This window comes from Hoplias malabaricus, chromosome 8, assembly GCF_029633855.1.
Source record: "Hoplias malabaricus isolate fHopMal1 chromosome 8, fHopMal1.hap1, whole genome shotgun sequence".
NCBI lineage: Eukaryota > Metazoa > Chordata > Actinopteri > Characiformes > Erythrinidae > Hoplias > Hoplias malabaricus.
In genome coordinates this window covers 19710034-19732078 of record NC_089807.1, presented here as the reverse complement: position 1 = coordinate 19732078, position 22045 = coordinate 19710034, and the positions used below count along the sequence as shown (strand labels likewise).

The 22045-nt window shown below is 41.5% G+C and overlaps 1 protein-coding gene across 4 annotated transcripts; it reads left to right on the top strand.

Annotated features, from left to right (window-relative positions):
* Positions 1-1536: 1536 nt before the first annotated feature.
* zbtb18 (zinc finger and BTB domain containing 18) lies at positions 1537-9843 on the top strand. 4 transcript variants are annotated; one of them, XM_066679975.1, is made up of 2 exons: positions 1537-1863; positions 5895-9843. In XM_066679975.1, the coding sequence occupies exon 2, from the start codon at positions 5909-5911 to the stop codon at positions 7529-7531; it is 1623 nt and encodes a 540-aa protein (XP_066536072.1). In that variant the 5' UTR covers positions 1537-1863; positions 5895-5908; the 3' UTR covers positions 7532-9843. The 4 variants fall into 4 exon arrangements, with proteins under 4 accessions (XP_066536072.1, XP_066536073.1, XP_066536070.1 ...); XM_066679976.1 differs by having other exon boundaries at positions 1546-1660; XM_066679973.1 differs by lacking the exon at positions 1537-1863 and adding an exon at positions 3589-3790.
* The last annotated feature ends 12202 nt before the right edge of the window (positions 9844-22045 follow it).

The window sequence follows — 22045 nt, the reverse complement described above, 5'->3', positions numbered from 1 at the left end:
GCAGCCAACTACGAAGAACAAGTGACTGTATTCATCAGGAACTGTCTGAACTTGGCGTTACGCATCTGTGAAGCCTCTGCGCACACCTGATTATGTTTCCTGACATTTTCTCACACTGCACTAGATCTATAGAGTTTCAGCTGCAAAAAAGACCTTGGAAAAATGGACTGTCATGTTATGACTTGTAATGATGTATTTGTCCATACTGTATTTTTCCATTGAGTTGAGCTTGTAATAATTATTTAGTCTAATATTCATTATGGCAAATGCAGGCTCTTTGAGATCCTGTGAAAACAAATAAATCAATAAATAACTTTATTTCCATAGTAATAATTATTATTATTATATTTACCAAATTAATGCGCAATTAAGATGAAACATTTTTCTCTGAAATGAAATACCCCTTTGTTTTAAAATAAGAAAACTGGCTTATAACCTTTTAGTAAAGTACACTATTACCATTTAATAGGACCAAACCTAATGGTTCTGTCCACATTTACACAGAACACAGTCTTTTTCCTGTACAATTATTTGGTTTTGATGAAAAAAAAAACACTAATATTTTATGTTAAGGAAAGTCATTCAAAAAAGAATTATTTTAAAAAAGATATTTAACACAAACATCACTCCCTATTATTTTATTATTTACATATTTAATGTTACACTCACTGTCTATTTGCAATATACAGCTGCTTTATTCCAAGGCTAATTGTTGCATTCTTTAATAAGTAAATAATTATTTATTAATTAAAGATTCATTATTTAATTTTACTGGAGTCTGTGTTGTTGTAGTTCACCTGCTTAGTTACCAGACGTTATGCATCCTGATCAATTAGTGCATCAATCAAGGAGACCTCCAGCAGTCTCCACAAAGAAACCACAACAAAGTTCCTCAAGTCCAGTGTACCACTTATAGCAGGTATTCTCAGGCACATATACAACATATGTTGATACCGTTCCTAATCTAACCATTTTATTCATGTTCTCCATGTACATTTAATACATTTCTGTTTTCTTGGGAGACAAAATAGACCGTTCCTCCCTTTTCCAGTCCATGTTGAGAGTGAAGTTGTTACAGTGCACCTGCTCTCTCTCTCTCTCTCTCTGACTACATTACCCAGGTGTCAGTGCGCGGTGCTCTCTCTCTCTCTCTTCTTGTTCTGCGCCTGTGTCTGCTCTAGGAACCAGTCCGCTCTGTTTTTCTTTTTTTCTGCTTTCTCACTGTTGCCTGGTGTCAACCTACGCCGCGCAGGCTCATCCCTCCCTCTCCGGCCCTCAGCGGCTGCTTCAATTTGCCTCCGCCGCCCTCAACGCCTCTTCCATTGGCTTCCGCGCTGCCACTCAGCCGCTTCCTCCTCGCCCGAGAGTTGAGTAGCAACAGCTCGGAAACATCTGGCTGCCGCCGCCGCAGCAGCAGCTCTTCTCTCTCTCTCTCTCTCTCTCTCTCTCTCTCTCTCTCTCTCTCACCCTCTCTCTATCTCTCACTCTCCCCCCTCTCTCTATCTCTCACTCTCCCCCCTCTCTCTCTCTCTCCCCGACGCTGCGTCTCCACACGGCGGGCTGTTATGGAAAGCCGTTGAAAGTCGAACCCAGTTTGTTTTTTCTTGTTCTCGAGAAGATTTGACGGAGGAAGCTGGGAAGGAACTGGCGCTCGTTGTCTGTAAGTGGGCTTTAATGCGAGGTGCTCTTTAAGGAGGTGTTTAGCTGCTGGGCTGCTGGGTCGGTGTGGAGGAAAAGTGACGAGCTGTTTTGTTTTGTTTTAAATGTTTTTAACGGCGCTCGCCTTCGCACGCTCGAAACCGACCGTTGCGTCGCGCGGCTGACCGTTGAAACGGGGCCTGCTACAGAACTGAAACCCTGCAGGTAGATCAGTGACTTTTTTGTTAGCCACTAGCTAGCTTTTCCTCACTCACTGTGCAGGGTCAGCAGTAGAAACACACACTCGCTCTCACACACTCCCCACAGTGTTGCTGTGTTTGTGTTACTCCGCACCGCTGAAGAAACAGCCGCCGTTCTTCTACAAGTCGATAAGCGACACTCCGGCTGCCCTTCTTCTGTACATTCGTTGCCAAAAAATACTCCATGTTGTGTATTTTCTCTCTTTGTAAGTTTACAGAACGAAAAGTAGCTAACACAGCTCTTCGTGGTGGTTTCGAGGGTCTCCATTTTTCAATGGACCTAAGTTTTACTTCAGCGGGCTGTTGAAGTGTGTGAGATTGAGACGGGGTGTACAGCTGTGGGCTGACTTACATTCTCAAACTGCATTAGGAAAAAACATACACTTCACATTTGATTATCAGTAATGAAGTCAGAGAGGATTTACTGTATTAGTATATAATAAAATGTAAGCTTTTTAAGTTTTACAAACTGAAAATGTGTGTCTGAAATTTCTGTTTGACGTGTTTAATTCCAAAAGGCATTAGAGGCTACTTTTAAGCATCCTATCATCAGTGCTATAAAATGACCAATAACAACGTATTAGGGAAAATTTAGTTTTTCATTACATGTCAACTTTTTTTTCTATTTTTTTTTTATCCAAAACCTCATTAATGGTTGCATATGAATCCACGGCATTTTGGAATGAAACTATCCATATGTACTTACTGTTTGTGTTTCCTAATACTAACCCAAGGTTAATATTAAAGTTGGGTTATTATTTGTAATTGGAGTTCCAAATGGTTTTTAAAAAATGTATAATGAAAGGCAAAATGCAGTCACTTCAGATAGGCTAAAGTGTGTTTTTAAACTTCCATAGTACCGCCTGAGGAAAAAAATCAAGCATTGCTTTGGTATAGCTAAGACTTTATAACAGAGGCTTTTCCCCTGGTGTAGGATTGCATGATGTAGTAGAACCCATTTTACTCACTTTGTATAAGAAAGTCGACATGGGTGAAAGTAATAATGAAAAAAAGGTTAAGCCTTAAGTAGCCCCATTAAGGAAAAGAGTAGTTTTTGTTAGGTCCTACTCATGAGGTCTATAGGATTGTTCTCATTGTCCATTAATTTACCCCCCCCCCCAACTCTGTCAGTGGTCCAAAGGGTTAGTAAAATGAATGACAGTAATGGTGTGGCCAGTGAACCATAAAAAAGTCGAAAACAATATCAGCTGCGTGGATCTGTCAGTTGCAAATGCGCTGTGCTGGCCTTTGTTTATGGTTACTGGAAGGAGAGCAGCAAGAGAGAAAGAGAGGAAAAAAACTTGAGGGTATTTAAATTCTCTGTGCAGGAAACTAGGTTAGAAAAAAAGTGTCGGCTTTCACACAGACCTATTTTCTAAAGTTCTCCTTTGCTGGGAGATTACAAGTAAAGGGGGTGGGGGGAGGGGGTTTGGCCAGGTTTCTACAGAATCACCTCTCAACAGCTCCTTGCTACCCCCCCCACATACACTTTTTAAGGGAGAGAAAGAGAAACAAACTTGTATAAAGGAGAGGCTGGTGGCAAGAGTGTAGAGGAGTAGCATATGGCACTAAAAGGAGCACAGCTGGAGGTAGCATTTCCATCTGAACATGATGTCAGAGCAGCTGACAGGCTGCCATCCCCCAGTCTTTTCTTCTACCGCACAGACTGGGAGTTAGTGTGTGTGCGGATCTGTGTGCAGGAGGAGGCATCGCATTCCCCTCCAACATCTCCTCCACTTTGCATCTGTCCCTCGCAGTTTGATTTTTTTTTTCCTGCCTCTCACACACGCTTGCTCTTCCTCCTACTACCCCTTCATTGATTCTGCGAAGGGAACTACAGCAGCAGACACCTACCACAACAGTGGACTTAATCAAGTTGATGCGTACTGCAGGTACTGTACTAGGGGGGTTCAGGAAACAGTCATGTGTTCTGAATAGGGAGCTTTATAGGCTTTTGCTAAGTCTTTTTTTTTTTTTTTTTACTTGTGCAGCTGTTATGAGTTGAGTGAAATGGGAAGTGAAGGTCTTTACGTAGTGTAATCGGACTGGGGATGAGTGACACGTCTTGTTGTTAGGATGAAGTTACTCGGCAAGCTTTTCATTGAGTTGTTTGTAGGTTTTGGTTTCACCTGTTTTGCTGTGATTGGCAAACTAGCCAAACTCTAACAGCTGTGCCATTGTTAGTGTTGTGTGTTTGTGTCATGTTAAGTAGGGAAAAATGTCTTGTAATTGTGTTTTAAAGATAAGAAATATGATGTTTGTTCAAAAATCTAATGCCCGATATTCAGCTTAACAGTTTGGTCTGCTGCTTTTAAAATATGTGTCTGGCAGATTTATTCAGCTACAGATTTTCATTTCCTTTTAGTAAAAAATAATCTCATAAAGCAATAGGGGAACATGCCAGTATTCTATGCCAGTTTTTGTGATGCATTTAAAAAGTTTTAAAGGCATTTAATAAGTTGTGAAAATGTTAATTTGTCCCTTGGTAGGGTTTAGCTCTTGTGTGTCTTTTTTTCTGTTGGTAGTGACTAATTTAGAACTTGCAGATTTGAGCTGCCTGAATTGGCTAGACAGCTGTAATCGCACTCCTCCTAGTCTTAATCTCTTTATCTGGGCAGCAGCTGCCATATGGCCTCAGTCAGCTGGATCAGATGTTCATAAGCCTCCTTCTCTGTCCCTCTCTGTCCTCCGAGCCTCCTAATTTGATCGCTGCTACCTTGCGAGCTGTCCTGCAATCTTTATTTTTAGCCATCTTAAGGATTAGGATTGATGTAGACTACAGGGCACTTAAAGTGATTGTATTGTAAATCTGCTGTGGGTTGCCTCTTTGGGGAGGATGTTCCATTTCTCGAAAGATTTGGGGAGGGGAGAGAAGAGGAGGAGGGGTTGGCTAGGGGTTGGCTGTCCCATGTCTGCCCCCTCCCCGTAAGCCTCTCATTAACGAAGGTCTGAGCACTGTTTAAGGGGGGGTTGGCTTGGTATCCCAATCAGATTTAAATGAAGATTCAAATGAGTTCATTTAAGTGTGCTGGTTGAACATGGTGCCCATGCATTTTTTGAGGCGTGAGCTGTCTCCGCGGGTAACAGGTGTGATTTAACATTTTTCTTTATTTTACTCTTTGAGTTTAATATTACTTCTATTTACTTGTGTGATTAGCATGCTGATCTGTTGTAGGGTTTTTGAGGTAACTAGTTTTTTTTTTTTTTTTGGTGGCTGGCTGTCTAATTTTAATTTGAAATTTGCGCTGATGTTCTGCTACCTCACTTGTCGTAACCTTGAAGATCATGGTGCTTAGGATTCTTAGTGCTGCAGCAGTGTGACTGCGCTGTTGAGCTGTTTGTGTACCTGTAAGCCTGTTACCTAAACACACCGTCCTGGCCAAAGTGGGTTATTAAAAATAACTGCTCCAGGAGCACACAGAGGAAAGGCAGTGAAGTGACTTGTGCACAGGCATCTGTGGCATCGGGACTTTAGCATTTAACAGCGCACCATCAAGCCTAGTACATCAGCACAGATTTGTAAGGCATTTTAATTAATTTAATTTTTTCATTTAATTTTATTTTTGTGATAATTACTCTGTACTCTATTTAAAGGTGGATTTAAAAGTGGAAAATAAAAGTAAAAAGCTTTACTGCTGAAAACAAATAATAGAAACAGCTGGATACACCTAGAAGACAGAATTGCAATGAAAAGTAGAGGGTTTGCAGATATTGTGATTTTATTTTTTGAACTTGAATCTTTGTAATCCTTTTATGTCGGCTCGGTGGTGAACATTTTTCTAGTGTTCCCACAGGGATGGAGGGGAGGGAGGGGAGGGAGAGAGAATTAGTGTGTGAGAGCCAGTGAGTGTGTGTCTGTGTGCATTGGGGGAGAGAGTGAGCAAGAGAGAGAGAGCGAGACTGAGCGGGTGGGAAAAGAGAGAAGTTCCATACAGGGCTGCAAACAAAACAATTGTTGTTCTGCCGGGCCTCTCTAACATCTGCGGTCTGTTGCAGGTTATGAAGACAGCATGGAGTTTCCAGACCACAGCAGACATTTGCTACAGTGTCTGAGTGAGCAGAGGCATCAGGGATTCCTTTGTGACTCCACCGTTCTGGTTGGCGATGCCCAGTTCCGAGCCCATCGCGCAGTGCTGGCTTCATGCAGCATGTACTTCCATCTCTTTTACAAGGACCAGCTGGACAAAAGGGACATTGTCCATCTGAACAGTGACATTGTCACTGCCCCAGCTTTCGCCCTCCTGCTCGAGTTCATGTACGAGGGGAAGCTCCAGTTCAAATCGCTGCCCGTGGAGGACGTTTTGGCTGCTGCCAGCTACCTGCACATGTACGACATCGTCAAAGTGTGCAAGAAGAAGCTGAAGCAGAAGGCAACAGCTGAGGCCGACAGTACCAAGCGTGAGGAGGATGCGTCCAGCTGTTCGGACAAGGTGGAGAGCTTCTCAGAGGGCGGAAGCACGGGCCGGCCAGCCACCGCTGATCTGCTACACAGTGATGATGAGGAGCTGGAGAGCAAGAGGGACTGTTTGCAGGAGCCGGGCAGCATGTGGATGCGTCTGGCCTCTGAGCGCACCGCCTCTCCAGCCACCAGCCCGAGAGAAGCAGAGCCACGTGGGCCTGACACCGTCAAGTCCCCCGCTGGCAGCCCCAGCAGTTCCACAGGCTCGTTATCTCGGCGCTGTGTGCCTTCCCGCAGGGTGTCTGCTGATGCTGACTGCGTGCTGGACCTGTCAGTGAAATCAGGTCTTAGTGGCCCCCCTGGAGAGGCTGTGGCTGGCGGGAACCCTTACTTCTGTGGCCCAGTGACTCCGGACAGCCTGCAGAGTGCCCTGGTGCAGGTGAAGGTGGAGAAAGACGCCATCTCAGACGATGATGAGCTAGCAAGTGGCGACTATGAGATGGAGCACAGCGGCCTGAAGGAGGCAGCCAACACCAACGGCACTCATGGCGTCCACACAGTCCAGCAGCGGCGGCTGGGCCTGGAAGCACACCTCTCGGCTCTGCGCGAAGCCTCACTGGCCAGTGAGCTTGAGCGGGACAGCAAGGCGGCCGAGGATGAGAGCGAGGTGCTGGGCAGTGAGAGCGAGCGCGGGCAGGAGGCGGCAGCGGGCGTGGAGAGCTCGCTGCTTCCCTATGTATCCAGCATGCTGGGCACACCGCATGCACAAATCTTTATGTGTCCTTTATGCAACAAGGTCTTCCCTAGCCCGCACATCCTTCAGATCCACCTCAGCACACACTTCCGTGAGCAAGAGGGGGTGCGCACCAAGCCAGCAGGCGACGTCAATGTCCCCACTTGCTCCATCTGCGGCAAGACCTTCTCTTGCATGTACACGCTGAAGCGGCATGAGCGGACGCACTCGGGTGAGAAGCCCTACACATGCACCACATGCGGCAAGAGCTTCCAGTACTCACATAACCTGAGCCGGCACGCCGTGGTACACACACGTGAGAAGCCGCATGCATGCAAGTGGTGTGAGCGGCGCTTCACGCAGTCAGGGGACTTGTACCGGCACATCCGGAAGTTCCACTGCGAACTGGTCAACTCTCTCTCCGTTAAGAGTGAGACGCTCAACCTGCCCACAGTCAGGGACTGGGCACTGGAGGATAGTTCTCAAGAACTGTGGAAATGAACACTGAAATGACAACCCTTTCAAACTGCTTTTTAAGTTAAAAGAGAAAGTGAGAGAGTGACATTATGGGGCAGAGAGGTAAGGAAAGAGGTGGATAGAGAAGATGGTGGAAAAGGTCTGCATCAGTCATGTTTCTTGTTTGTACATTGCTTATCTTGTTAAATTGCACTTTACTAGCACATGAAAAAATGTTACTACTGATTTTATTTTCTGGTTTATTTAGTTGTGATTTTTTTGTTGTTGTTGTTGGTTGTTTGTTTTTAAATTTATTTCTTTTTTTCCCGTTTTTATAAAACGTAGGTGCTGGCTACAGCTATCACTTCAGATATGTATGAATCTGCATACAACAGTGTATATACATACACTTCTCTACACTCTTACATTTTATTGGACATCCATGCAATGAAAAAAAAAACATATGAAGATTTCAGGTAATACACTGAGGAAGTTTAAAACTGATAAGCATACACTAAACGGGTACTATGATTCTATATTAACCTGTACACATAAGGCTCATTTATGAGCATGTGTATATATCGTGCACTACTATATCTTGTTTATTTTATTTTATTTCAGATTTTTTGGCAAATATCATACCTGGTGTGTGAGTGCAGCTGCACGCAGACATGTTAACAAGTTAGTCCTTAAAGTCATGCGAGGATGTTTGCTCGAAAAGCTCCAAGCTTCTGTTATTTAGGCTCTTGTACATTTTTTTTGACTTGTGATAGGAAACTTGACTGATAGAAGACAAATAAGGCACTCATGCAATGTACAGCCTCCTTTTTCATATCAATTGACACATTTTTATATCATTTGATGATTGAACGGATGATTCTTTCATCTTTAAATTAGTTGCAGACCCTCAACACTTGTTTTCTACTGATACTGGGTTTACGTTTGCTGCATTTCTAGAGATTTCTGTAGTGTATTTTTTTTTATATATATAATTATTAACTTTTTAGTTTTTTTGGGGTGTTTTATTAGGTTTTTTTTCTGGGCTGTTGTTTGTTTGTTTTTTGAAATGGGATCTGTTGTTGCATGATGTCCAACATGTATATTTAAGAAGATGTGAATTGCTGTATTACTGTACACTGTAATTGACCGATTCATTACAGTCAGGGCACCTGTCTGTTTAAAAAAATATATATACTTTAATATTACAGCTGTAGAAATTGCATGAATTTTATTTAACTTACTCTTATTTCTGTTGTTGTTTTGCATTGGAGAGTGTATTTTTAATTAACTAATTTGAATCCACTGTAGTTATTTTTTTTTCTCCTCTCACTAGAGAGTCTATAGTGACTCCTGTTAAGACGTTCTGCTGGGCTGTGAAGGTGGTGTACATGCACTGATGTTAGGTTGCAGTATGTCTGTGCCTGAGGGATCTAGCTCCAGGGTTGTAGTAGAATGCAGGCGTTTGATATGGGGCTGGGTGTCAGCAGAGGCTTAACCTCTGAACATCTTTCCAAAGCTAGTGTGGTTCCTGCTTAGCACCTCCTCACATGCTGCTGTTCTCCACTGTTGGTCTCCAACTGCTGTCTCAGTATCCTGTTTACTCGCATCTAGCATTTGAAAAGTGTCAGATTTTTTGTTTGTAATTTATTTATTTATATGCTTGATTGGCACTTGCTTCAAATTCTGTGGCCATGAAGATTCAGTTTGCTGTGATAACATGTCGGCTCCTGTATAGATGGCCTCATCAGATCTACTGTGTAGGGTGAAAGCCGAAGAATCGGTAAACAGCATAAAGCTCCAATCTGTGTGTTTGTGTGCGTGCGTGAGTGCGTCTGGTTGTGAGAGTGTGTTTTTGTACTCAAAGCATAATCCTTCCTCTTTGACAGGAGAAAATGTTTGGCATGTGTGGTTGCACCTTTAAAAGCTTAACAGAATTAGAATAATGCTGAACAGATGCCTTTATGGTTTTAACTCTTAATTAATTGACATTATTACATTAATATAAATCTATAAATTCTAGATTATTGAAATGATAAAATGGTTACAGTGCTGTGGAATGACATTTTTCCATCATTGTACATGTGATTTGAATATATATATATATATATTTGGTTTTATTTTGAATTTTTTTTTTTATAAATTAACGTTAGGTTTTCATGTTTTTTTTATACTTTGGCAAAAAAAAAATGTATCTGCATTTCATGTTACATTATTAAGTAAAAGAATAATGACAAAAAGAAACAAACAAATGAAATCCTAAATTTGGAAAAAGCGCTGTTGTCATGGAGCTGTGAGCACAGTGCTGTAGCGCTGGGCCTGCTGCAGAGTGAGGAGGCATCAGAGGCTCCACACTGACGGTGGGCAGGAGGGAGGTGGGGCGGGGAGGAGGGGGGAGTGTGCGAGAGAGGGAGGGAAGAAGGGTGGGCTCGCGTGCCTCTCTGGCCCTCAGGGGCTTGAGCTTCCCCAGCATAGATTTGCTTGGTGCAACAGCTAGCGAAAAAGGGTTGAGCTTTTCAACAGCTCACGCTCTTCATATTGTTTTGCACAGTGGTACTTTTACCTTTTGCACTCTAAAATGTGAAAGAAAAAAAATCAACTGTGGGTTTTTCTTTATTTGGTTTATTTTTTGTGAGACTTTTTGTTTATTTTATTTTATTTTGCTGGCTTCTGATATTGTACTTGATCGCCTTAAACTACTGTTAACAGCCTATTGATGCTCAGAGGGGGAGAACTGGAACTGGCGTAGTTTACTGGATGTATTTTATTTCACTTCTGTTCAATGGCAATGAAGCTGTGAAATGGCGTATGAAGCATGTCCATAAAATAGACAAACCTTTAGTTTACTTGAACCTTGGAAACACCCAGCGTGAAGAACAACAAAATTTAAGCCTAGTGCGTAGGAGATGGAAGAAAATGAAGTGAAAGCTTTCTTTAAAAAAAAAAAAAAAAAAAAAAAAAAGGACAATCGCTTTTTGAAAAAGAAGCAGATTGCCTTCACATGTATTTGCTTCCCTTTTGAGATTTTTTTTGGTATGTTGACATTGTTCTTTTTATGAATTTAGGCATTTAGCTTTGACAATCATAGTATGTTTTATTTTCTCAAGGGAAGTAAATTTGAGGCTGTTTAGTTTTGTACTTTTTGGTGTGCTGTTGGTGAAATTTTTAAATTGTGTGCAAACTGCAATAAATTATAAGTACCTTGGTTCCTGACATGTGCCATTTTTCTCTCTTTCTCAATGTTGATGAACTTTGGAGCTGCTGGAGATAGTCACGATTTATAGGCTGTCAAGGCAGAGTGTTTTTTGCCGTCAGTTGAATAATCTTATTTACTGTAGATGTTGTGTGGGTGGAAACATGTTTTCCAGTGCGTGAGGTCTGTGGATTGGGTACTGTCCGGATGTGTGTGTGTGCGCACAAGCGCGTGTGTGCATGGCCTGTGTGTATTTGTTGCTTTAATATCTGGCTGGTGCTCTAGCAAAGCCGTGGGTTGGACTTGGGAAATTGTGCAGCAGCTTGACGAAGACTAACCCCTCCCCCTACCCCTCATAGACACAGACAAACAGGCTCAGAATGTTCTGCCAGCACTCCTGAAATACAGTTTTCCAGCAACACAAATCAGGTTTATCTATTGTCTTGCTTCTCTGCAAACCTGGCCTTACAGATGCTCCTCAAGACTGACCACTTTTTTAAGTCAGTGAGTGTTACTCAACAGGCCTCGGCCACAGATGGCCCTATGCTGTAAGCCACCCCCTCCCTATATACACACAAACACACACATACTCCCCACCACCTCCTTCCAATCAGATGAATTTTATTCTCAGTTTTTAAATGCTGTGCTTTCAGTCCACCCCTCCCAACACAGTTTGTTTGTGCTGCCACTGTTACGGTGGATTCACATTCCCCTAATTACACTTCCAAACAATACAGCATTGAAAGGTCCCTGCAGTCCTAACTGAATACAAAAGTTGAAAGAGAGGCACATTTAATATTCCTTTCAATTTACTTCTTACAGCAAGTCTTCACTGAATGTGGGAGATTTGTTGCATATTTGAAAGTGTCTATCAGCAAAATAACCACCATTTAGCTATCATTTAACCCCGTTAATTTCCCCTGAATGCAACTAGAAAAAAAAGATTCATCACCTCACAGTTTTCCATTCATGGTTGTGCAGGATTCACCCACTGCTGTTTAAGGTAAGTACAGAAAACATTCATTTCTACAAAGAACCCCTTAAAAGGTTTGATGCAATCGTTAAATCCGATTTTTCAGTGAATCTAAATAATACTATTGTGTCGTGTGGTTATTTGGTTTTCAAACGCAAATCTATAACATCTGGTAAGAAGGGACAGTTTGTGTTCAGTTTTTGAACATCTTGTCTCTTTCTCTCTCACACTCTCCCTCTCTCTCGTGCTCTATGAATTTAGGTCATTAATTTGTATCTGTCCTTTGTTTACTCAAGGAGCGGGGACAAAAGGGCAGCTGCAGAAACATTTGGCTGTGCCGAAGGGTAGTGGGCTCAACATGTTAAGTGTGGGACCAGCTTGGGCCTGAAGTTCGTGGGAGCTGCATGCCAGGCGGCTGCACATGTCCACAGCAGACCTAGCCATTACGCCGAGGTATGACTGACTCCGCTGACACAAATAACCAATGAACACGGGAGCCCTTTCTTTAGTTCTGTTTTTTTAAGTTCTCTTATCTGCTTTCAAGTCCTACGCTGGTGAAGGAGACGTGAAGAGGGTAAATAAAGATGCTTGCAGGGCTGCTTTAGTCTTGGAGAGTTGATGACACTATATTATCCACATCAAAAAGAAATCTGAAGAATTAGCATGGCCTAAAGTATTTGAGTCGTGAGAAGGAGGAAGGCCAGCGGTTAAAGCTGTAAAGAAATGGAAAGACTGAAAGGATTGTTAAATCCAGAAAGAAAGCGAGAGAAAGAAAAAAGGACAAGGACAGAGTAGATAAAAAAAGGTATAGGGAAGACGTTCTCTTTTCTTTGGAGAGTCTATCGGGTTTAAAAGGCAGCCATTGTGGAGCGCACAGCGCACACAGCCAGAAGGCAAAGCAACAAGCGGCCCACCGTGGCCCCCCAGACAATGCAGTGGTGCTGCTGGCTGAGGGGGGTGGTAAGATGGGAAGACCGAGGGGGATTTTTTTTTCATTAATGGGGAGGGGCAGACCATCCAGCTTGCATCCCCTAACAAAAGAAGACGCAACCTCCAACTTATATGTCTGTGTGTAAGGGTGGAGGGGGGTTGTCTGTGAGAGGAGCAGGCCAAGGGTCCCCCTCCATCTCTCTGTCTCGTGTGTGCATGCACAAACACAGAGAGAAGCACTCAGAAATCTATGGAAGTCACAGCCTGAGATAAAACACTGTTTCTTTTGACAGAGAAAAAAAAACAGAAGGAAGAGAGAAAGGTGGATATGTCTGATGAGTGATGAGGCATTACACATTCGCAATAAACACCCAAGAAACATCAATGCACAAACAACTGATTGTGTTAATTAGTGCAGATTAACTAAAGCTGTTGATTTTAAATGACTGTTAAGGATATGTGTTTTAATTTAAAGCTTATAGAAGATATATTGGATTTTGGCTTTGGTGCATACACTGAAGAAAGTGTTACACTGAACCCACAATACAGTGCAGTAAACAGAGATCTCTTTATTTAAATTTTCAAAACAACCATTCTGATATTCATATTTTCAGTAGATTAGATATTAAATATATGATATTGTTGTAGTATAAAATAGGGGAAGGGGCTCTAGAGGGGTGCAGCCATCTAAGTGTGTGACGTATCATGAGGAGGACACTGGTTGAATGCCTTGTGATTTGTCAGTCCAAAATAGTAAAATTGACCTTGCTCTCTGGGTGGGGAAGATAGCTCCTCCTGTCCCCACATCACTGCCCTAGGTGTTGTGGCAAATCTAGGCCATTTGCATTCTCCTCTGGTATGTTAAGTTGTTCTGTAACATTGTGTTAGCTGCATTTCAAAAAGAATTGGTGGGTTGGCCTCACATATTTTGGAGGAGGCATGTTTCCCCCCCACACTCCTGAGGCTGGTTGTACTGTGTGCAATCAGGGGTTACTCACTGACATGTGGAAGTGGAGATGACTAATAATTGGGGAGAAATTTAGGCAAATATATATTTTTTTTATTATTATATATATATATATATATATATATATATATATATAAGGGTGGCACGGTGGAGCAGCAGGTAGTGTCGCAGTCACACAGCTCCAGGGACCTGGAGGTTGTGGGTTCGATTCGATTGACTGTCTGTGAGGAGTTGGTGTGTTCTCCCCGTGTCCGCGTGGGTTTCCTCCGGGTGCTCTGGTTTCCTCCCACAGTCAAAAAACACAGGTTGCAGGTGGATTGTAATAATGTTAATACTAAAAAACTGCTATATTCAGCCACTGAAAGTCAATAACATGTATTTGTACAACTCGTACAGCCTGGGAATTGGAGAAATGGAGAGTGCTTTCTGCACTTTTTGCACAGTATTGTATTTGAATCAAATAATTGTGTCGCTTTATTTCTTCAGCACAGTTTCTGCCAGCATTGGATAAGGTCAAATTTGTGTTCATGTGATTATATATATCATTCATGTGAAATTCTATGTACAACTGAAGCACAATGGGTGCAGTTTGTGTGTCAAACACATCAGAACACATTATGGACTTTGCATTATGGTCTTTCTGTAAATGTAATTAGGTTTGTTTTAAAAATCCACAATTCACAGTTGCACATGTTCAGTAGGCCTCTCTATGGACCAGCTGTTGGTTGCGTTTCTGTGTGTTGCAGATAAGTGGGCATCAGGGCGTGGGATGTTGATATGGGGGAGGGAGGGTGGGTCTTGGCAGGATACAGACAGTGACGAGTCAGCACTTTTCCCTGCTCTGGTGACCTTAACGGGTTCAGGAAGGGACAGCGCATGTATGTCTGATATCAGTTTGTTAAGGGAGCTAGATGACACATTTAAGTAGAGTGATGTATTGACTTTACTTAAGTATATGTGTCATTATCCCTCTTTATAAAATGATGTGTCCATGCAGAATAAGGAAATGGAAAAACAAAACTATAGGTTCGACAAATGTGAAAATATAGTATATCACTGCTGTTGAAGCAAAAAACTAAATCTGTTTTCATACTTCTTCAAATACCCTGCATATAATTTAGACACAACTTAGAATGTGTGAATACATCTGCTTCAAGGTGCACCCAGTGTGGACAATGGATGTGGGCTGAGGAGCATCTGCATATAAATCTTAGACCTACAGATGGGTAAATATTCTCCCAGCATTGGGCAGTAAAGCATTGGAAATATATTTTTTTTTATGATTTAACCATCAACCAGTGCCTTTAGAGATGAGTCAATGTGGCTTTTGTGATCCAACACCATTACCCAACATTGGTGGCTGACATCAGTAATACTTGCTTAGTTGAATGCTTTCAAATCCTTCAGCAAAAAATCACATGTAAAGCTTTTCCTGCGTTCTGTAGTCGAAGCTGTTAATGCAGTAAAGTCGGACAAACAACACACCAGCTGAGAGTGAAAAGTGGCTGAGTGCTGGCTTAGACGAATGCCCCGTACAATCCTAACTGCTGTAGATAAACCTGAGGCCTGGCATCAAAACACAAATAATCCGACAATGAATAAGGATGCAGGAGGAAGAGAAAACTGAGATGCAGGAGGAAGAGAAAACTGAGATGTATGACCCTTCCTCCATTCTTTAAAATTATGTTAACTAAATTTAGACAGCTTTTAGGCAGAATGTTTCTGGTAGAGCCTTGTTTTAAAGATTTGAAGATCTGGTTTAATCATTTGGTTTATGTGTGGATAAAGCAATAAGTGAGGGCCACTCCTCTAGGTTTTATTTATTTATTTATTCATTTATTAATTAATTAATTACATTCGATAAATAAAATATCACCAAAAATTCTGAACAACTCTCACATGACAACTTTATTGGAAAAGGAAAAACTAATCCTTAAACAGAAAGTGATTATTGTCCTATCTCTACTTTTTCTACATACTTTTGATTTTTCTCTTTTTTCATGTTGAGGTGAGGTGAGGTGAGGAAACAAACTGCTTCGGGGTCTTGATATTAATCAGTTTATACTCCACAGAGTGGGTTCCCCACAAGGGGGTGGTCATGTTGAATAGATTTAGTATATAATCTCATAATCTTTTGAAATACACCTTACAGCAATCAGTAAATCAAATGATCTGATAATATAGAGAAAATTACAATTATTTCATATGGAATAAATGAAATGGTTGGCTGGCCCAACTGCCTGTCTGCCTGCTCAGTAGTCAACATGTATACTCATTTGTGCTATACAAACTCACACACACGGATGAAAGCTTAGGACCTAGCTGCACAAGAATGGCAGAAAAATTTATACCGTTAACTCCAACAAATAACACAGATTAAAAAAAAAAACGCATGATACACTCATACTCGTGGACACTCTCTGATGGATTCTGAGCTGTAGACAGTGCATGCTGAGACAGTGCATGTTCATGTGTTTTGGAGTGGTGGTTTTGGAAAAAGGGCATTAATTTTCTAAATAAAAACAATATAAATTAATGTACTATTCTTATTTTGCATAAAGAAACAGTTTACTATATTTATACCTAGACACTTCACTGTATATGAGATTATATACTAAATATATTCAACATAGCCCCCATTTTATACCCACTGTGTGGAGTATAAACTGATGAATTTCAAGACCCCAAAGCAGTTTCCTCACCTCATGTGAAAATAATATAGGACAATAATCACTTTCTGTCTGTAGAGAAGATTAGTTTTTTCCTTTTCTGGTAAAGTTATCATGTGAGTTTTGGTCAGGATTTTTGATGACATTTTATTTATCAAAATGTAATATGCATTCTAAACTAGAGGAGTAATGTCCCTCACTTGTCTTGGAGCCCAAATCTGGGTTGGATAAGAGATTTGAGTGTTCTGTTTCATGCCATTTATTACTGCTTAGTGCCAGAGATGAAAGAAGTGGAGGAGTACTGATATGGTGTGTTTACTCTCCTGTAACATTGAGGTCCTGCCAGTTGTTCTCATCTTAGAAGAGCAGTGTGTATTATTGCTCTGCAAACAGCTGTGTACTCATTCCATGCACAGCTGGCCGGCAACAAGCAGTGTGTCACATACCAACCAACTCCCATGAGAGCTGAGCACAGTCTTGAATGTGCATACTGTAAATGTATTTTCTCTGTATGCTTTCATACGGTGTAGTTCTGTGTATCTAATACCGTATCCTGAAAGTCTTTCAGGTTTGTTTACTGAAGTGATCTAAGGCCTGTATGCAAATGAACATCTCTCATAAATATGACTCCTCCAGATAACCCATCTTTATCCTCCTCCTGTGATTATCCTGCTGGTTCATCTTTTTTATAATAGCATGAAAACAAAAATGTAAATAAATACTTGTATGGGAGTTTAGTCCTAAAATGTGTTAAAACATCACAAATAAAGGCCTTTTTTCAGAGTTCCAATACAAGATATAAATATACTGCAAAAGATTGTAATTTATTTTTTAAAAACTAAATATAATAATCTAAGTAATAGTAAGTACAGGAAGAACAGGGCTATCTGCATTTTAGTGTATACATTTAAAAACATACTTTTTAAAATTAAAACATTGGACTTTTTTGTGTTCATAGCATGAAAAATTTGATTGAGATTTAGATATTAAATCATATACTGTAAATTCTAAAATGATCGTACCATTAAATGTTCAATGAATTCAATGGAGCAGTAAATTAAAACAACTTTTTTGTGTATCAAACATTTGGGGTTTGGCTTTTAACACTAGACAACACTGGCAAAGGTGAATATTCTTTCAGAATAATTTGCTGTCCAGGATTTGTCTTAATCATTGTCTGGCGATGTGATATTCCGTGTTTTACTAACAAATGTTGGCAGGTCTGTAGTCCACAGAAACCAGAATGTACTTTTGATTTGGGAATACTAACTACAAAACTGTGACATTTTTGAAATCTCCTCTCTAGAGAGAGAGAAAAAAAAAGAAATGAAAAGAAAAGCCAGTTAAAATGGAAGGTAAAATGCTTTTTTAATGATCTCACTATAGCTCTTCAGAAACTCACTAACAAACAAAAAAGAAACAAAAATAATTATTGCTATTTTTTTTACTCTTTAGATGATGTAATAAATTATTAATTGGCGCATTAACCCAATTGTGTTTTGGTTTTTCTAAGTTGTATGAAGACATGCTCACCACAAGATTTTATTAGTTATTTGTTAATAATATTTAGCATGTGTCACATTTATCATTTATCATATCAATTATCATTTTACAAAAATATCTTTCCACAAATGTATTACAGTAAAAATAAAATAGTACTTTTATGATCATTTATTTTATTATTCTTACTTATTATAAAACCTTAAATAATATTGTGGGATTTTTTACTTGATATATATTAACAAAAAAAGTAGAAAGGTTCTCCACCTTCAGTACACATCCTTATTTTTGTGATAATGTGTTAAAAAGTATAAATGTATTATCTATTAACATATTAACTGCTCATATTTAACTTTTCTCCCTTCAATCTGTAAAGAAGTAGTGATTTAAATTATAATGAAAATAAATATTTTAATGCATAGTTACTACTCCACAGTAGATGTGGCTGGTGAGTGATGATCTATGAGCGAGTTAAACAGCACCTGTGTGAGGTGGTGATTATTATTAATATGATGTGGTTTGTTTTGTGATGCTAAACATGGCTGTTGAGCTGAATTGCTCTTGATGTGAGATGTCTGGGTGGATCAAGTGTTCTCCAGCTTCATGCTCTAAGGCCCAGGGCCTGTGTTTCCCTTCAGTCATTCTCATCACTCTCCTCCAGAGTTTTATGTGCACACACACACACACACACACACACACACACACAGCTTCTACTCTATGAGGGCTCTACGCTTACTGTGTATGTGTGTGCATGAGAGATTTCAATGAGTGCTGAGAGAATGATGAGACCTTGTTCTGTCCGGTGGTCTATAGCACACTGTCTGTTGGATCCATCTCGGAGGAGACCCCGCACCTTCCTGCCGCAAATGTGTGACCCAGCAGGACCAAAACACTCTTCAATACACTGCTGGAGTATTAGAACAGACCCTCAAAGTCCCCACACACTGGAGCAAGAGACAGACCTACACACACTTTACAGACTGCTGAGGTGAGAGTTTGATCCATAGTGGTGCTCAGTACCCCACAGATACATGGCTCATAGCTCACTGATGCATACACTGAATGATCACTGGATTAGGAACACCTACAGTGTCCACTGACCATACAGGAGCACTTTGTAGTCCTGACCATTGAGGAGCACGGTGAATTGGGGATAAAATATGCAGAGAAATGGTTGGACGGCAGCCTGTAAATGTAGAAAGGGCAGTGGAGTTAATAAAATTGACAATGAGTGTAGATTAAAGGTAGGCATTCCTAATCCAGTGATCATTCACTGTATGTATGTTGGGTATGCGGTAAGCAAGGTGCTAATCTGTAGATATAAGATTTGTACCAAAACTACTGGTTTAGGATTCTGTTGCCATAAAAAAACGTATAAGCTGGCAAATGCAGCCAGTAAAAGTATATAAACACAAATATAGGCACAAGCACGAAGGGCTGAAGAAAAGCAACATCATCTAAGCACGTCGTCTGTCCAATCTGTACCGCACAATGGGGTGCTCCTTAAAATATTAAGACCTAGTTGTGTTTTCGGGCAAATGCCAGTGTGAGCGAGAGTGTGAGTGCGATGGTGGCCGTGTGGAGATGCCAGGTTCTCCGTTCCCTGTGAGCTCCAACAGCGCACCACCCATCTGTCGCCTCCACCCAACCTGCAGCAGTGCAGGAGAGGCCCGAGGCCTGCTCTCAGGATTAATGCACACAACCTGAACTGGGTTAGAGAAAAAGACAGAGAGAGAGAGAGAGAGAGAGAGAGACGTGGGCTCAGCCTGTGGGACCTGGCACGACCAACTCGCCGCATTCCCTCTCACAATGCAGCATTATCCACGGCCGTGCGGCATCATTGGCAGGAGACAGAAGAGGAATCCTGAGGCTTCCGAGATTGAGGATGAACGTGATAGCAGTGCTCCGTAACTTTGATGTGCCCTCTAAAATTAAAAAAAGACAGAGAAATTAAGGAGGCGGCGCAGCTTGATTAGCTCGATTGGCTTGGTGTATCCTGGGGTTTGTTGTCATTGCTGTGGCAGTTGCTATAAGGGTTCGGCTGCGGGTGCTGGGCCAAAAGGTCTCCATCTGCCTTTCTCCTCATGAGTGGGAGCATATGAAACCAAGACTGAATTCATTCTGAAAAGGCAGTTTGTCGGTTGCTGTTTGAACAATGCTACTTGCTAACTTTAAATAGCATGACTCAGTTTCTGTAGCTAATGCATCGCTTCTTGTAAAGAAAGGATATATATACAGCAGTGAGAAATTGAAACCTACAATAATTGTAGCTTAAAAGCAGGACAAACTTAAGACTTAATCTAGATAAGAATCTGATATATCAGACATTGGCAATGGGTCAGACATTACTTTGTAATGGAAACGTTGACAATAATATTTCAAATGGCTGCTACGTGGTACAGTAGCAATACAGACTAGGGGCCTTGTGTCCCACTAGAACGCCTCCCCCTCACACCCTGCCGGTCTGCTTGAGTGACCCCAGACAGTGTGTCCAGTATGAGCGAGTACAGCCTTTCCTCTCTCGTGAGTGGCTAACGAGCGCCTGCATCCAGCACACATCTGCACATAGCATTATCATTAGCGCTCCCACATTGGCCAGGACCGCTGACAAAGTGAACAATACCAACAATCACTCCCCTCAGCTGCAACCATATGGGCGCCATACTTAGATTGCAGAGGGAGAAGGAAAAAAGAAAAGCAATTGTACTGGCATCTGTTTGGCAGTCCTCAGAAGCAGTGTTTCAAGATGAATTCGCTGTGCAAGGAAAGTTTCTCTCTCTCTTTCACGCTCTCTCTATCTCTCTCTCTCTCGTCCTCTGTCTCTCTCACACTTTTTTGGACAGTCAGAAAGTATTGCAGGTTGCACTCCTGTCGGCTGGCTCTTGCAATTACCTGCACCTTAATGTGGCTTCTTAATGGGATGGGAGTGTGTGGGCCCAGATGGCAGAACAAGGTGCTTTTCGCAGTGCTCCCTCTGAATCCAGCTGGATTAGTTTCCTCTCCAGGGGCGCCTTTGGGATTTCTTCTTCCTCCACCATCCTCAGCTTTGTCAAATAAGCCCAACTGAATTCTTGAAAATGCATTTTCTTTTTAAAACTGCTACACTATTGGCGTTTAGTCTCTGCACAACATCTGTAGTACTCCATTAAACAGATTGGTGAGGCCTGAAGTTCAAGTATCGTTGCTTGGACAAATAACACACCTACAATGGAGCCAGCTGTCAAGACGTCTAGAAGGAGAGCACAGTTTCAAGAATAAAAATCAAAAACTAGTTTAAACTGTCATAAATCATTAACAATGGTTACACTTACAATTCAAGAAGTAATTTTATGATTTCAAAAAAAAGTCATTTTAGAGTAAGTCTGAAAAAGAAACAATTTTGAGCTATCAATAAAACAAAGTCTATTATTTTAAGCTAGGACAAGGTAGGCAATAGCATTTCTTCCCAATTTAGAAATATAGTAGAATTCTTCTTAATCCAGACATCACAGCAGCACACTTTGCTGTGGAATTGTTGAGTCTATTAGGAACAAAGATGACCTTGATTTCGGATACATGCCAGACAAGCCGAATAGATAAATGTAGGCTAATGTCTGTACACAGAGACTGTCTGATAAAAATAACAATTAAGAGTAGGGGTCAGGTTCTGGCGGCTGAAGGTGTGAAGATGTCTGCGCAACCGAGCACAGATTCACACCTTCCCAGTGCTCTCTGAGTTCAGATGTTTGTTCAGCTCGTGTCTGCAGTTGGCCGTTGTGCTCCGTGGCCTTTTCCTGCAGCTACACCCAGCCACGCAGCTCCTGCAGCCTTGCCCAAACAGGGCAGTCCCTCCTGGGCAAATATTTAAAGTCAAAACAGTTCGGGCTCCATAAAGCTAGCTGGGTGGTGTGACTACATCTGTCAGTTGGGGGAGGTGTGTGTTTAAGTGTGTGAGTGCGTCCGTGTGTGTGTGTGTGTGTGTGTGTGTGTTTGTTTGAAAGCATGCAGCAGCTGCTGAAACGAGTCTGGACGCTGCTGACGCCAACACCTGTCCATTCTGGAGACATGGAGGAGCAAATGTCCAGGCAGAGCTCCCACTGCTGCTCGGCCATGAGGTGGACGGCTGACTCATTGAACACATGAATCAGACAGTGTGTGTGTGAGTGTGTGTGTATGCACGCGCGTACATGCGTGTGTGTGTGTTACTTTTAACTGTTTGGAGTTCCACCCATGATGACCATATTGTAAATCTTTGTGTACAGTCATTATTGCTTTGACAGATTACGCATTATGCAGCACTTTGCTAGAACACATAAACACATTAGTGAAATATCACCTAACAGAAAGATGT